Source organism: Anser brachyrhynchus, assembly GCF_964034855.1.
Source record: "Anser brachyrhynchus genome assembly, chromosome: 24".
Taxonomy (NCBI): domain Eukaryota; kingdom Metazoa; phylum Chordata; class Aves; order Anseriformes; family Anatidae; genus Anser; species Anser brachyrhynchus.
This window is the reverse complement of record NC_137717.1, coordinates 701,361-717,697: the sequence shown is the minus strand read 5'-3', so window position 1 is coordinate 717,697 and position 16,337 is coordinate 701,361. Positions and strand designations below refer to the sequence as shown.

Below are 16,337 nucleotides of genomic sequence, written 5' to 3'. Positions count from 1 at the left end.
CCCCGGCCGCCGCCTCGGGGCTGCTGCAGGAAGCCCCCCCGGGTCCTGCCCCCCCCCCCCCCGAGCCCTGGGGATGACAGCGCGGGACCCCCGCCCCCGGCCCCCCCCCCCGCCCCCGCCGTTGCACAACCTCGGCCAACGGCGCTTTTATTTCTAGGATCTTGCGACACGGCCCCCCCCGGCCCGCCCCCCCCCCCCCCAGCCCCGCCGGGGTCCCGGCCCCGCGCCCCCCCCCCCCAGCCCCGGCCCGAACCCCCCCGGCCCCCGGAGGGCAGCAGGGGCAGGATCAGGCCCCGCCACCACCGGGGGCAGCAGGCCGGGGTCGGGGCACCGCGAGGAGGGAACCGACGGGCGTGGAACCGCAGCGAGCACCCGCCCGGCACGGGGAGACGCCGGGCCTGAGAGCAGCAAGGGGCCGGTGCGGGAGGAAAGGAGCCGTGGGGACGGCAGCACCCCCGGGGGCCCAGCAGCACCCCCAGGAGCCCGGCAGCACCCCCGGGGGCCCGGCACGGTGCAACACGGAGCCCCACGGGGGAAGGAGAGCCGCGGGGTGCTGCTCTCGCTGCCACGGCACCTCCGGGACATCCCTGCAACGTGGTCGCCCACTGCGCCTGGCACCGAGCTCTGCTGGCGGCTGGGGACAGGAGCCCACCCCAAAAACCCAAAGCCCAGCACCCCCAGGGCCCAGCTCTCCTCCGCCACGAGCTCTCCGCCTCAGCGCTGGGCCTGGCCAGGCTGGTGCGGCTGCAAGGGGAGCCCCGCCACGCCAGGCCCGCAGGTTTTCTAATCCCAGTGTAATTAATGACCTTATCTTTGGCCAAAGCCATTTAGATTAAGTGGCTGGTGTGATGGGCTGGGCGGCTCCGGCTGCACAGATGGAAGAGCTGCGTTTGTCTGGGGATTAGCGGAGGGCAGATGGGAGCGGTGCCGTTCCCCATCCCCAAACCAGGGGACCGACGGCAGCCTGAAACCCGAGAGCACAACAACTTTCTCAGCAGAGCCGCCGCAGAGGTGTCCTGCATTGTTTGCCCGCTGCGGGAGGCCGGGCAGGGCAGAGCCCAGGAGCAGGAGCTCAGCAGCCTGCAGCGAGCGGCCCCGTGCTGCCAGGAGTGGATGGGTGCAGCCCTTCCACCGACCTCGGGCACAGTCCCTGAGCTGAGTCCTCCCCAAAGCAGGCATCGGCCTCGTCCCTGGAGAACAAATCATCGCAGAGATGCTGGCCCTGGATCTGCAGAAACAGAAACCCGTGCACTCATCCATGGCCCCTGCCTCTCAAAGCAAACTCACGTTAGCAAACTTACTGCCTCTTGCTGCTGGCAGGGTCGGGCCGTGCTCCCACTTCCTTCTTCCTGGTCCAGCCACAGCAAGAACAAGCCCGAGGACAGACCCCACGCTCCCGGGCCCCACAGGAGCTGCTGCCCCAACGCAGCACCCTGCAGGGCAGGCCTGGGACACCCCCGGCCGTGGATCAGCAGAGCATCCCTTAGGAGCAGGCTCACGAACAGAACAGACTAGACGCTGGTGTGGTGGGGGAATAACATTTATCTGCAGGGATAACCAAGTTCACATTAAACCACTTGAGGACATTAAATTCACTCCTAACAGCACCGTGGGCTGAGTGCAGTCAGGAGACTGGCCGGATAATCCACCCCCCCTCACTCACAGCTGCCTCCACGATCCCACCGGGGCTGGGGAGACGTCTCAGCGGTGAATGGGGCTTCGCACCCAGCCCCACGGGCATCTCGTCCATGCAGGCTACAGGAACGTGATTCCACACCACGTCCCTCGCTGTGACCCCTCTGCTGCCTGCTCCAGAGCCGGGCTGAGCCCACGTCCACACACGTGGATGGCAAACAAGTCTGGGCTGGAGAAGAGGCTCAGCTGCCGCTGCACAGACCCAGCGACACCAACGTGGTGCCCAGCGTCCCAACGCTGGCGCCCGGCTCTGCACAGTGCTGGCAGAGAAAAGCAAACTCAAAGTCCCCTCCAGTCTGAGCTGCCAACACACACGTATCAAGTGGTCCCAGGCAGCTGCCCCATTACAGAAATAATTCAGCGCTGGGGAACACGAGCCTGAGGTTGAACCTAACCCCCAGAGAGAATGTGGCAGCAGATCTGCCCACAGCCCCTTCCCTCGCGGGCTGAGCCCCGGGGGAGGTCTCTTGCCACATGGTGATTCGTGAGCAGCTGAAGGAAAAATTCGTGCTCTCCCGCCCCAAAACCCTCCCAGGAGGAACCACCTTGATTGCACTTGCCAGAAGAATTCCACACGTCCTGGAAAGGGCCCTCGTGGCTTTCACCAGAGCGGCCCCTTGGGGAGCGAGGTGGTGCCGACGGCGCTCGCATCCTGCAGGAACAACGCCGAGACAGCCCCGCTGCCTCGTGGCCGCGCACCACAAGGAATTTGCTGCTCAGCAACTCGGATTCAAATGCAGGGCCAGTTCCCACTGCCAAACCACAGTGTAAACCCCCGGGAATTCAGCTTTAACTAGGACAGCCTCATCTGTTGCAAACTCGATGAGATCATTTCCAAGTTCCTGTTTAACAGGTGCCAGCTCTTTCTGCACCTGCTGTGTGCATACGGAGCACCCGGCCTCCGCCGAGCTGAGAACATCTGCTCAGCTCCTTCAGGAGCTGCAGGAAAGGTGGCTGGGAGAAGGGGCCAGGGCTGGACATCCTGCCCCGTGTTCACCTGGAGCAGGGAACCTGGGCCAGCTGAAAACAGAGAGCAAGAAAGCTGAACTTTTTAATAGGCAGGGGAACCCGCAATAATCTTGCAGCTTTATTTCCATATAAAAGCAAAAAAATAACCTCTCCACAATAAAGGCAGTAAGAACTCACTCAGCCCCTGAGCTGCACTCGTGGCCAAGCCAGACGAGCGCAGGGTGTTTGTCTCTGAGAACAACACGTCCTCATGCCAGCAGGAGAGGCTCGACCACCCCAAGGGTAACGCTGCAATTCGGGCAGGAGCTAACGCTCGGCACGGGAGGATGCTCCCTGCAGCCTTGCCCCCAGCCCAGCCCTTTCCAGGTGCAGAAGCACGGTAACACGGCAGGACAAGGCCACGTGAGAGGCTTGGACACAGCCTTTGGTTGTCACTTTGTCACTCACACACCTGCCTCGTCCCCCCGCAGTGTCTCAGCTCGTTCGGGCCAAGCCCACCCGGGACCCGGTGCCTCCTCGCCGTCCCGGTGGAAGCGCGGCTGCTCCGCGGTGCCGGCTGCTCCGCAAGCCTGCGGCACAGGCACGCTGCGGTCCTCGCCCGAGGTCTCCGCACCCCCAGCGTCCCCCCCTGCAGCACGGCTGGCAGCCTCCAGCTTCCTGCTCTTCTTCACATGGTGCAGGTGGGATTTGGATCGCGTGTGAGCTGGGGGAAGAGGCAAACAAGCATTTAGCTCTGGGGAGTGTGGAGAAGGGAATGCCCAAACCGAGCACCCTCAGTTCCCATTCTTCCACTTGAGGCCATTCCCACAAAAAATGAACTCCCTGGCCCTGCCTTGGCTGTTTCTCAGGGCACTTCCAGGCCAAATAATCACGGCACAGAGAAGAACAACCCTTTCAAGCCTTGTCACGAGCAGAGGAAGGACTGCGAGAGGGACAGATCCTGGGTTTGTACACAGAAAGCTCCAGACCGTCAGGATTCAACACCCCAGCAGCTCTGCGCCGAACTGAGACCCAAGCGCCGGGAGGAGAGAAGAAAGGCGAGTGTTACCCAACGGGCGGCACCTTGCAGGATGCGGGCGAGGTTGTGCAACTCGCCCGCGGAACGCCGCCAGGATCATTTGTAAGCCCAGCTGCCTACGCCGCAGCACGGGGATAACCCGCACGGCCACCGAGCGGGCAGGGACCGAGCCCGGAGCACAACCGAGCTTTTGCATAACTGCAGGGCATGGCTCGCAGCTACCGGAGCTCTTCAGCAGAGTCTGACGGGACAGAGGCGTGACCCCGGAGAAGCAGCTTGTACTGACACACCGGGGTAGCGAGAGCTGCGTTTCTGCTTAAAATCACAGAGTTAAGGGCAGCAAAACCTCCCGTATCGGTGGTATTATCTAAACAGAAGACGCTTTGTCTAACCAGACCAATGGAACATCCTAGCAGGGCGGTTTTGCTATTTCCAAGAGATCAGAGCAGCAATTAAAGAGCAAACTTTTCAAGCAGGGCCTTAATTAAACAAGGGTATGTGCTTGCTGAATCAAGGCCCTGAGGTGCTTTCCAGTCCTCCTTTTTTGCCAGAGGATAAAATGACATGCAAAGCTGCTGCTTTATCACAACGCTGTCGGGTCACCCTCAGCTTGAAATGAAGTCTCACCTCCTGCAATTTGTTGCAAGCAACTCCAAAGCTTGCAGCGGCTGCAAAAAGCACTGATTTCAGCTGGTGTCTGGGGAGGCGTGCTCTTTGAAGTCCATACAAATTGCAAAGTTAGATAAAATGTAAAAATCTTCCAGAGCCAGCGAGGGACCGGGAAGCAGTTCCCAGAACTATCTGTAACTTGTCTTAGGGAAGCAGACCAGATTGCAGATTGACTCAGCCCCCACTGCTGTTTTCACTTCCCTTTGAGCTCTCACATTTTGCAGTTACAAGTTACACCCAGGTTTTGGGCCATTTTTCTCCTGCCATCTGAAGATTTGAGCCAAATTCAGCTAGAGGCAGAGAACACCCAGCTGGTGTGGGTTCAGAAAGGTATCATCGTGCAGGACCTGCAACAACATCCCCAGGGGACAGGCAGTCACAGCTGTGGTGTGTGGGGCATCCTGAGGAGCTCCAGCTCCGCCATAAACCTTGCTGGACCTGGCAGACTGGCACGGATCCTGACCACTTTCAGAGCCCCTGGTTCTGGAATAGGCAGAGCTTCTTCAGAGCACCTCGGAGCTAGCGCAGCTGAGACTGGCTACCATAACAATTAAACTGGTCTCGCTGTAACGAGCTCCCTACTCTGAGCCAACTCCCATCTGCTTTCGGCAGTTCCCCGGATCGATAGGAATAAAGGGCTCGTTCAAAGCCGATGGCCTGGGCACAATTTCTCTTTGCATTGTCTCTGCATTTGGGCAACACACGGAGATTTACCAGGTTCATTTCTGCAGCCAGTTTCTTGACTGCTTTTTGTTTCTGGTTCTCAGCATGAGCCTCGCAGTGCAGATAAATTCACTGAGTTAATCTGATTCCAACTGAGCTCTTTTAAAAGTAAGTCTATTGAAAATAGAAAATCCTTTCCTATTGCCATTACAGCTAGGAAGATTTTTTTTTTGAAAAACACACAAATAGGAAGAATACGCAAATAGGAAATATTGGAGCGTAACTGAGCTATTAAAAGCGTTAAGAAACTTTCACTTTACGCAACAACATTTTAGGAGGAATAAATTTGTTCTTTGCCTTTTCACAAAGTATCTGAAGTGCTGAAAGGGACCAGCAGCCCAGACTAAACACAGGCAGCTCGGAGGTTTGATGCTGCGTCGAGCCCCCACGTCTGGCACGATGGCAGGGCGCTGACCGGGTGCCGGGGAAGGGGGGCAGCCCGACAGATGGCTGCTGTGGCACAGCTCCTGCTCCCCCTCCGGGCTTGCAAATGGCTGCTTTCATAGCCGGGCTGTAAACAATCCTTGAAAGCCCAAGATCACGCGCTGAGGGTCAGCCGGCCGGCCAGGCAGAGGCAGCCAAGGAAGCTGCCCTGCTCTGCAGAGTGCCTCGCGCTGCTCCCTGTGCACAGCCCACACACCCCAAGGTTTCCTCCGCTGCCCGTGCTGGGCCCTACCTGCCCACTCCCGGTCCCCGATGATGACCCTGCCGCAGAGCTCGCACACGCGATGACGCCGTTTGTTCTCGTTTGCGTCGAACTCCATCTTTACGGGCTCTGCCGGGGGCTCACGTCCCTGTAGGTTAAATAATGCCTCAAATAACTTTCTATCAAGAAGACTCGCTGTGGCCGCGCTCGCTTTGGTTAGGATTCAGACTGAATTTTCTGTGCTCAGACACTAAGGTAGCAGGACAGAGGCTGCAGTTTTACCATGCAGGACAAGCGGAGTACTGAGCATCAGGAGAAATTCTCAGCTTCACCACTGTCACTGCAGGTAACGAAAGTCCACGGCTGGACCGAACCCAGACAGCCCCATTCGTGGGAGAGCCCAAGTGCCGAGTTACGGGGCCTGGAGCAACCGAGGAACAGGCTCCTCAGCCACAGCTCGCACGTTAACTCCGGTTATCCTGTACCTGGATGAAGCTCTCAACGATCTCCAGAGCAGGTTTCAGCACATCCTCCTCCCACCGCAAGCGATCAGACACCTCCAGGCCATACACCGGGGGCACGTTGGGGCCAGGACCTACAGGGAGACAGCACGGCAGGTGGCTGCCAGCACCGCAGCTAGGGGCGCCCAGCACCCCCAGCCGCCAGCAGCAGGGTCCCCCAGGGGTCTGCACTGTGCCACGGGGGATCTGTTCTGGCATCGAGCACTCAGAAGGGAACAGCACCAGCCTTTCTGGAGCCAGAATTAGCAGAGACCGCAGCTCGCAGGCAAACAGTGAGAACAGCTAAGACCTAGGGCAAGCATCTTCACAGCTGCCTGCCTTCAGGAGAGCATTACAACATCGGAGCACACCGAGCAAACGCTTCAGCACTACTGCAGTCCACTGCAGGCTGCAGAGGATCAAAAGCTAGATCCAGGCACGAAGCAAAGCTGTGCTGACAAGGAGATGCCCCCATGGAGCCTGAGCAAGGATCTGCTGGCGCAGGCTCCTGGTCAGCTCGCGGCTCAGAGCTGGAACTGCCTGCAGGGGCCAACGCGCTCAGCTCACAGCAGCAGGACACAGCAGGAGCCTTTACCAATGCCTCCACCTGACCAGACAGTTTCAGAGCCACCCCTCCGGTCCCCCCGAGCCCAGCACGAGGGCGCGGGGTGCTGGCTGCAGCCCAGCGAGGTGAGGCGGCTGCAGTTGGGGAGCACCCACTGCCATCAGCGAGGTCGCTGCCCCACCACAGCTCACCTGCCCGCAGCCGTTGGGCGCTCGGCCCTGCACGGACAAAGCCATCAAAGGCTGCCGCGTGCCGGCCCCCAGCAGGTGCTGCCTTTATTGCTGGAACCACAACCAGGCTCCCGACAGGGCCGATCTGGAGCACACCTGCCACCGGGAAGGTGAGCCACAGCCACCAAGCACATGGCTCCAGGAAAGCTTTTGCACCCAGTTCAAAGCCTGTCTTTTGACTCGAGTTCCCCCCTGCCTTTTTTTTGTGTTGTTGTTGTTTTGCCCCCACCGAGCACCTTTCAACAAGTGCCCGGCTCCCAGCTGCTGCTGCTGGCCCTGCTCCAAGGCTGGGGCTGGGACAGGGAAGTCCTGCTGGCTCCCTGCCACCGCAGCGAGCAGGGCCCGGAGCAGCCCAGGGGCTCCCGCTCCTAATCCCAGGGCAGCTGGGCTTCTTGGCCGTGCAGGGGGCGAGCGTGCGGGTGCTGCTGGGCGCCCCCCCAGCCCCTTGGGAGCCATCAGTGGGGTAGGGACACCGCAGCCATCGTCACCCACAGCCACCTGGGCACAGGGCTGAGCGTTCGCTCGCTTTGTTCTTGGGAGGGGAAAATCTTCCCTTGACGGGCAGCCAGGGGTATGGGAGCAGCAGGGGGAAGGAGCCGGCTTTGTGAGCGTCCGGGCAGACAGCCTGGGGCTAGGTGAATGCACACAGTGCCATGGCAAGGGGGGGAGATGCGAGGACAGAGGTGGCGAGGCAGTGCTGGGACAGAGCACTTACGTCTCAGGAAGCGGTTTCGGACCCATTTGTTCTGCCTCCGGGCATATCTCTTGGTCACCTGCTTCAGGGCCTGGATCCCTTGGAAAACAGAGGAAGCAAAAAGCCCAAAGTTCAGCACAGCTCCACGAGCTGGGCTCAGAGCAGAGTGAGAAGAGGCTGCTGGCTCCAGCAGGGGGAGAGCACACAAAAGGAAGGTTTGTTCTGGGGGCACCGTGCTGGTGTAAGGGAAGGGTTTGTAGTGCCAGCTGGGAGGTCCCGAAGCCAGCAGTGAGCAGCAGTCACAGCGAAGCCACCAAACCCTGCTGGACAGAGAGCAGGGGCAGTGGCAGCACAAAAGGGATGGAAAAAGCATCCCAAATGCCCTCCAATGAAAACTAGGCAGAAAGGGCCCAAAACCACCGCCCCAGAAGCTTGTAGCAGGTAGGACAACCTCTTCATGGGCTGCACTGTTCTCCTAACACCTCACGGGAACACTTCTCTGCTCAGACCGAGCCCAGGACAACTCATTCTATCCGCAGTGGGCCCAGAGGATGGTTTACCACTGTACAGCCTTTCAATATTTAGTGCCAGACTTATCGTTACCCCTCTGTAATCTCCCCGTTAGCAGACGCAACAAGCCCCCTCTGCACCAGACTTGTTTTCCAGCCCTTTATCACTTCCGTGGTTTCCTCAGCCTCCAGCTCCACTTGGCACCGAACCCTCCTCGACGGCCTGACGCTGCCCAGGACCTCTGCCGTGCTGAGGAGCAGAGCGGCTCCCTCCTGCCCTAACAGCAGCGCGTCTGTCCGGACCTTCTGAGCTCTGTTTCATTTCTTCTTTCTAGCCTTGTTCTCCCGAGCAGTCGCCGCCCAGCTGGGATCCCCTCACCCATGTTACTGGTGCTCCAGGTCACAGCTCCCACTGCCCGGCACGTTTTGCAAGAGGCGCCGGGGGAAAGGAGTGAGGAATTGCTCCGGGTGTGCTCAGAGCTGCTCTGGAGCACTGGAGTCCCTGCCCCTCTGGCCTCAAAGTGAAAACTGCATGCAGAAAGGTGCAGCTCAACCCCTGTGAGACCTGCCCCGGGCTTGAGCTTGGCTCAGACCGTCGCGCTGTCACCTGGAGCCGTGTGGGGCAGGGGGATGCAGGGCACGCGGGGCGCTGCTCCCACCTCTTTGCAGCAGCAGGGCACTGGTCTCGGGCGAGCAGCTCCCTTCGCTGACGAGGTACTCGTGGAACTCCTTGAAGCCGATGGACTGGAAGATGCCGTGCTGGTAATCTTGGCTGGAGTGCAAGACAGCAGGCGGGGGTTAGGGCAGTCCCCTTCAGAACAGGGAGATCTCAGCCTTCCAGAAACAGCCGAGATCCCTGCGTGCCACTCAGCAGGGACCCCCCAGGTGACACAAGCCCACGGTGTCAGGGGACAAGCCACGCCAGACACACAGGAACGCACAGCAGTGCCTTCAGTGACGGCCCACGCAGCTTTGCTGTCTGCTGGCCCTGCTGCAGGACAGAGCCCAGCACCGGGCTGGGTGGGACTGGGAGCAGGGGGAGCTGCACCCACCGGTTTTCGGCCACCTTCTGTCGGTTGTAGCGGCGGTGGAAGTCCCGCAGCTCCTCCAGCAGTCCTGCGGCCAGCATGTCGTCCACCCGCTGCTCCAGCCGCCGGTCCAGAGCTGGGAGGAGGAGGACAGGAGATGTTGAGCTGTGCCCTCGGGAGGCCCACAGCCGGACCTTCGGCACTCCCAGCCTCCCAGCCCAGCCGAGGACAGCAGAGGCCAGCAGACGAGGGTAGCGAGTCCTCTGTCACTGCTGCTGGTGCCAAAGGAATTGCTGCCTCGTGCAGGGAAGAGGCTGGGGCAGGAGCAGGGAGCCAGCCCTCACCCCCATCGCTGTGCCCACTCAGCCAGGAGCTGTGCGAAGCCCACCCTCACCTGCCTGATCTGCATGAAGCCACAAGATACAAGAATTTGGGTATTTCAGGGGCCCCCCCAAGGGTCCTCCACCTTCCTCCTCCTGCTGCTGGTGCAGGATTTCACTGTGGGGGATCCCTGTCTCTTCAAACACTTGGAGGCTCCTGTAAGCAGAGACAGACAGAGCTCAGAGGCTGGGTGAGGACGAGCTTTCCCATTTCCCTAGCAGCCCTGGGGGCTGCAGCACAAGGAACCGCAGACACCCGCTGCGATCCAGCCCTCTCATGTGGGGGGAGGGCAGGTTTCTGCCCCCTCCCGTGCCCGGCACCCTGAGCACACCCAGGTCCCGGGGGCACAGCGCAGAGCCCAGCCATGGCACCCCGGGAACCCAGAGCGCAGCCACCCCCTCCTGCCTGGCACCAGCACAAACCCTGCAGGGGACGGGCCCCTGGCTCCAGCCCTTCCCTTCCCAGGCAGGGCTGCGGGGAAGGGCCCAGCGCTGCAGGAGGCTGCGAAGCTTCGCCGCCAGCCCGGCCCAGCCCTGCCAGGGGGGTGGAGGAAGCTGCACGGCGTGCCCCAGCCCTCCGTCCCCCCGCACCGTGCGAACGGGGTGGGCGGCGTTCTGCTCCCCCCGGGCCAGGGCTCGGCTGGGATGGGCCCAAGGAAGCAGCAAGCCTGGTCTTGCTGCCGTGCTGTTCCCACAGAGCTCAGGTATGTGACTCAGCCAGCACGGCAGCTTGCTCCTTAAATAGCTCCAGATAAACCCTGCTGCTGGGGAGCAGCCCTGCCATGCACGAGCCGGGAGCAAGGCGCTGTCCTGCACCCCAAGGGCAGCTCGGGCTGGGGGCTGCGGGGCCAAGGGTCTGAGGTCAGTGCCCTGAGGTCCCCGGCAGGCTCGGAGCACCCGCCTGGGACAGGAGAACCCATCCTGCCACGTTCCCAGGCACGCAGCTCCTTCGGGACGCGTGCTGGGCTGAGCACGCCGGGCTCACCTGGCCACTTTGCGCTTGTCGTGGGGGTGCAGCTTGGCCGCCATCTCGGGGTCCACCTGGGTCAGGCGGCGGTGGAGCTCCACACCGTCCAGCTGCTCCAGCTCCACTTTCCTGTCGGGGGCCGTGCTGGGCGCCGGGCTGGCCTTCTCCTGCGGGGCACCAGGCAGCCCTGAGCACAGCCGCTCCCCTGCGGGCCCGCCAGCACGAGCAGGATGGCTGCCAGCCCCCAGGACGACCTCCAGCCCCCGGGACGACCTCCAGCCCAGCCCCGACGGGTGCAAGAGGAGCCTCTGGCTTTCCCTGCCCCCTCTGGCAGGGGAGCACCGTGCCCAGCCACGGGCAGCCCGCCCGAGCGCAGGGCTCCCCCCTTCCCAGGGGTCTGGCAGCCCCAGCACGGTACCTTGGTGCTGACGAGGACCTTCCAGAGCAAGGACTCGATGTAGTAGTTGGTTCCTCCCACAACGATCGGGATCTTGTCTCGGGCAAAGATATCTTCAATGTGCCACAGTCAGGGAGCACAAGCAGAGGCGCACGGTGCGGAGGGCTGCAGGCAGCGCCTGCTGGGCCTGACCCCCTGTGGTGACCCCACGCCAGCGGGGCCCAGACCCCCCCTCCCAGCCCCACACAGCCGCTGAGGCTGCAGAGCAGGGACGTGGCTCGCTCTCATCCCCCACCCGTGCCACCTCAGGGGCACGCAGGGACCGCCAGGGAGGGCAGTACCCAGCTCAGCACGGCTGAGCGCAGCGAGGGTCCTGGCGAGGGGCTGCCCTCAGCAGCAGCTGGCTACAAGCAGCTCAGAGCCCCCCTTGCCAGAAGCGTCCTCTGGAAACAAGTTAGCTCCTGCGAGGAGCCCAGGGCCGAGGCAAACACCGAGCTCTCTGGCGGGCCTGTCTGTGGAGGAGGGAAGCCCGTATCTGCCGGGCCAGGCAGCCCGCAGCTGGAAGGATATCAGAGCCACGGCTTTGTCTCTGAAATCCACCACCGTGTAGTTGGAGACAAGGGGATCCACAAAGCTGATCATGTGGTGCCTGCAGAGGCGCTGCTCCTGGGGAGAAACCTTGTTTGTGATGATGTCCAGGCCCTTGTACACCTGGGGGAGAGAAAAGCCCGTCACCCACCTCTGCGTGCACGTCCCGCAAAGCCCCCCGGCCCCTGCTCCTTCCCCCAGGCACAACCACGGCCTGCCCCCGCCGCCCCCAGCCCCGCGAGGTCTCCGAGGAGCGGCGCAGGCAGCAGCAGGAGCCCCGTCCCCGCAGGGCAGCGGGAACCCTGCCAGCAGCGGCTCCTGCCAGGGCCGGGTTGCCTCTTCTGGTGCTTGGCCGAGTTGACAAGCCGCCGACAGACAGGGACGGAGCCGGAACCCGCACAGCGGCTGTCCCGAGGGGCTGGCAGCAGGCAGGCGGCGAGCACACAGAGCCCTTCTTGCTGTGCAGGACGCCGGCCCCGCGCCGTGCCAAGGACGTGGTGCCCGCGGTGCCAGGCGGTGCTGGGGCTGGGGCTCTGCTTCGTGCTGAGGCCACGCACAGCTCTCGGCACCTCCTTGCCTGGGACAAACCGGGTGCGGGGAGAAGGGCCTGCGAACGGCTGCAGCCATTTCCTCCTCCGTCGCCCAGAAGCCAGGCTCCCGGGAGCAGTTTTCCCCCTAATCCCCCTGAAGAGCTGCCAAGCCCCCAGCTGCAGCGCGGCCCCCACCCGCCACCACCTCCGGTCCCCAGCAGAAGGCCAAGGTGACGCAGAGGTGACCCGGGCAGGAGGCGCGGAGCAGCGGCCGGGACGAGCTGGGGTTACTGGGGCAGGGAAGCCCGAGCCCTGCTCGCAGCCATCCCGCCAGCTGGGGCAGCTCAACCTGTGGCCGCTCCCTCCCCGCCTCTCCCACCGCAGCCTGTCCCCGGAGAAAGGCTGCCCCGGGGGCAGGAAGCGAGGGGGAGCGGGAGGGCAAGGAAATGCTCCTCCTTTCTGCCCTGCAGGCACCCGGCTGGCTCCAGGGGCCGCGAGCAGACAAGAGAGGCCCGGGAGGCAGCTCCGTGCCAACGCGCCCCGCGGCCGCCTGCAGCCTGCTGATCACCCGCCCATCCAGCCCAGGTCTCCGGCAGACACCGAAATCCCAATCCAAAGCCTTTGAACCCTGAGAGCTCTGGCTCGGTGTCTTCCTGCCCCAGCAAGAGCCGGACCAGCACCCCAGCACCCCAGCTCCCCCAGCTCCCGCTGCCTGCGGTCGCAGCCGATGCGCACCCCTCACGGCTCCCAGCGCCCGCGCGGGCAGGGCTGGGGCTTGCACTTCGTGCTCAAATCCCCCAAGGTTCTCCTGGAGATTAAACACCGAGAGCCTCCCTGAATATCTGGAAACAAGAGGAGGAGGAATGCGGTGTCTGTGTGGGCCGGGGGGGAACAAAGGCAGCCTTCACACCCGCGCAGCCAGCGCAGAGCCTTCCACCAGCTGGCAGGGCCGCGCTCCGAGCCCTCCTCCCTCCCGCCGCCCGCTTCTATTTCCAGCGAGCGGCCCAGATAAGCCTTCGGTGCTTCCTAAGGCCCCAAACAGATTAGCAGCAGCCCGGAGCAGCAGGCCTCCGAGACACCGCGCGCAGGCTGGGGACTAAAGATACTTAGCCCTGGTGGTGCCCTCCCACCTCTGCCACCGAGGGTCCCGTGCCGAGAGCCCCGCACCGTGCACAGCAGGGACCCCCCGCGTGGCCACGCCAACCCCACAGCACCACAAGGGACCAGGGATCTCCCAGCTGGCCAGGGGACGCAGGAAGGCCCCAAAGCACTCCAAATGGTGAACGGGAGGCAAGGTTCACCCCCTTCTCTGCTCCCTGCCATGAGGAAACTGTCAGCAGAGCTTTTGCCAAAGCCCTTAAGACATCCCGAGGTGACACGCTGACAGACAAACACACCCAGCGTGCACAACAGCCTCCAGAGGACCTCACCACCGCTCCGAGTGCGGCATCTGGATGGGACAGCGGGACCGGGAAGGGCCAGGGCCCTCCAGCACGCTGGCACCGTGGCCGCTGCGCTCACTGGGAAGCAAGACTGGATGCACCCTGCAGGGGAACGGCTTACTGCTGCAGGGAGCTCCCGGGATGATAAACGGCACCAGAAAGGGCAAAAAGAGAGATTAAGGGGCCATCAGATTAACCAGAGCCGCGTGCAGGCAGCAGCTCAGTCTGGAACTTCACCACGGTGACCCACGGCGGTGACGAAGGCGCCCTGGAGACAGAGGGTGCCTGTGTGCACACAGGTGGGCAGGGGCTGCCCGGCCCCAGCTCGAGCAGCTGCCCCCAAACACTGCCAGCGTCTGTCAGACCTCTGCAGCACCCAGCGGGGCACAGCCATGAACGGACAGAGGGGCGCGGGGCGACACGGTCGCTGGCAGCTGTCGGCTGAGAACGAGCAACGGGGTGTCTAAGCCCCACGACTCCTCCGCGAGGACGCTGGCGCCAGCTCAGGGATGTGCGGCACCGAGACCTCTTCCCCGGGAACAAAGCGGGCAGGGAGGCAGACCCAGCTGGCTGCTGCGGCCGCCAGAGCAGGGCACGGGGGTTAGTGGGGCACGGTGGGGGCGGCGCGACGCCACGGCCGTGCCTGCAGGCAGCCGGGGGCTGGCCGAGGCCACGCGGAAGGCAGGCAGCTCCCCGGGGTAACAGCGCCGGGGCTGCTCGGCTCACGCTCCGCAGTCACGCTAGGATGAGATTAAAAGGAAACGAGGACAAGAGCCACTCAGCCTGGATGCCATTGGGCGCCTGCAGCCAGAATCCTCCCAGCGCCTGCATTCCCACAGAGGGCTCTGAAACAACCAGAGCACAAAATACACGCTTCAAAGCATCCAGGGGCACGAAATGAGAGCCCACAGCACGCCAGTCAGCCCCAGCCACCTCCGCAGAGCTCGGGGAGCAGCTCAAGCCTCGTGCTCCCAGCAAAGCTGCCCCGGTCCAGAGCGGGCGTCCCGACAGAGCCGGCCGGCACCACGCCGGGCTCAAGCGTTAACCTGATGGGAAGTGCTCCCATCTGAGAAAAAGAATAATACAAACGTTGATTAGGAAGGAAAACACGTTGCTAAAACAGTAACAGAATCCCTGCAATGGCTGAACTCCACATTTTGTGATGAAGCTCTTATATCCGAAAGCAATTAGGACCAAAACACCGAGGCTCAGTTCCCTGCCGTTCACCGACCCCGACCGCACCACCACGTCCCAGAATCACAGAATCACCTAGGTTGGAAGAGACCTCCAAGATCACCGAGCCCAACCTCTGACCTAACGCCACCAAGTCCTCCACTAAACCGTATCGCTGAGCTCTACGGCTAAACGTCTCTTAAAGACCTCCAGGGATGGTGACTCCACCACCTCCCTGGGCCACGCGCAGGGAAGGCGGGACTGCAGGCCACGTCCCTGGCGAGCAGCAGATACTGTTTTCGATATTTTTTTCCGTATTTTATTGACATCCCTTTGCTGACTGAATGCGGAAGCGAGTATTGGCCTTCGGCAGCCGCATCGAACCCTCGCCCATCCTCACGGCGTCCCACAGAACAGCCGCCAGAAGGGCAGAGCACGGGCCTGCTGCCACCCCTGACCGAGCAGCACGCGAAGCGCAACGCGGGGACACGGCCATCCCCTGATGCACACCGGGACACAGCGTCCAAATTCAGCGGGCAGGATTGGTGCCAAGTCCCGCGCCGCTCCCCACGACCCCGTCAGCAGCCCCGGCTCGGCAGGAGCAGCCCCGTGCCGATAACCCCATCCCCGAGCTCCGTGGGGCCGACACCCCACGCGGGTTTTATTTCTGAGCTGAAATGACGACACGTTTGCTCGCTCTTCCCCCAAAAGCTGAATCTCCCCCGCCGGCCCAACACGCTGCTAACCCCAACCCCCCCAACCTGCCCCTTCCTTCCCCGGGCCACCGGGGCCGCGCTCCCGGAGCGTCCCCCGGGGCCGCCCCCACCGACGCCGGGCTCCGGGCGCCGGGGCCCGGCTGCGGCTTTCCCCGGGCCCCAGACCCGGCCGTGGGCCGGGTCTGGGGCCCGGGGAAAGCCGCAGCCGGGCCCCGGCGCCCCTCCGGTGAGGCCTACGGGCAGGCCCCGTACCTGCATGGAGTCGGCGCTGACGATCTCCCCGCCCAGGCGCAGCCCCAGCTGCACGGCCAGCGCCGACTTCCCGGTGCCGGTAGCGCCCAGGATCACCACGAGCGGCCGCGGAGGAGGAGGCGGCGGGGCCCGGCCCAGGCACAACGCGGCCGCCGCCGCCATGGCCCGGCCCGGCCCGGCGGCTGCCATAGGAACGGGCGGGCGGGACGGGGGCGGGCCGGGGCCGGGGCCGCCCGCCGGAGGACGGGGAGGGAAGGGAAGGGAGGGCGGCCCCGGGCCCCTGCACCGCCCCGGGCTCCGGCCCTGCCCCGTTCCTGCCCGGGGCCCCGGCCGCTGTCCGCTCCCGGCCCCTTTCGGGCTCCCCCGGCTCTGCCCTGGGCGGGGGGCAACGGGGGGTGGGGGGGGGAAAGGACGCTATTGCCATGGCAACGGGGGGTGCTGTTGCCATAGCAACGGGGAGGGGGGAAGGATGCTATTGCCATGGCAACGGGGCAAGGGGAAGGATGCTGCTGCCACAGCAACGGGGAGGAGGGAAGGATGCTATTGCCATGGCAACGGGGCAAGGGGAAGGATGCTGCTGCCACAGCAACGGGGCAGGAGGAGAAGGATGCTATTGCCGTAGCAACAGGGCGAGGGGAAGGATGCT

The 16,337-nt window shown here is 63.3% G+C and overlaps 1 protein-coding gene across 3 annotated transcripts; it reads right to left on the bottom strand.

Moving 5' to 3' along the window:
* Positions 1–1,524: 1,524 nt before the first annotated feature.
* On the bottom strand, positions 1,525–15,958 carry TRIT1 (tRNA isopentenyltransferase 1). Of its 3 annotated transcripts, none has more exons than XM_080567004.1 (11): positions 15,692–15,952; positions 11,561–11,701; positions 11,012–11,110; positions 10,612–10,760; positions 9,713–9,783; positions 9,271–9,382; positions 8,878–8,990; positions 7,731–7,808; positions 6,206–6,315; positions 5,751–5,868; positions 1,525–3,367 (listed from the first exon to the last, which is right to left on the bottom strand). In XM_080567004.1, the coding sequence occupies exons 1-11, from the start codon at positions 15,878–15,880 to the stop codon at positions 3,108–3,110; spliced, it is 1,440 nt and encodes a 479-aa protein (XP_080423130.1). In that variant the 5' UTR covers positions 15,881–15,952; the 3' UTR covers positions 1,525–3,107. The 3 variants fall into 3 exon arrangements, with proteins under 3 accessions (XP_080423130.1, XP_080423129.1, XP_080423131.1); XM_080567003.1 differs by having other exon boundaries at positions 9,641–9,783; positions 15,692–15,884; XM_080567005.1 differs by lacking the exon at positions 1,525–3,367 and adding an exon at positions 5,443–5,597 and having other exon boundaries at positions 9,641–9,783; positions 15,692–15,958.
* Between the last annotated feature and the right edge of the window lie 379 nt (positions 15,959–16,337).

Coding starts and splice junctions, on each gene's coding strand:
- TRIT1 (XM_080567003.1), bottom strand. CDS start 15,880: ATGGCAGCCGCCGGGCCGGGCCGGGCCATGGCGGCGGCGGCCGCGTTG. Junction 11,702..15,691: donor TCAGCGCCGACTCCATGCAG/GTACGGGGCCTG, acceptor TCTCTCCCCCAG/GTGTACAAGGGCCTGGACAT. Junction 6,316..7,730: donor CCGAAACCGCTTCCTGAGAC/GTAAGTGCTCTG, acceptor GTCTCCCTGTAG/GTCCTGGCCCCAACGTGCCC.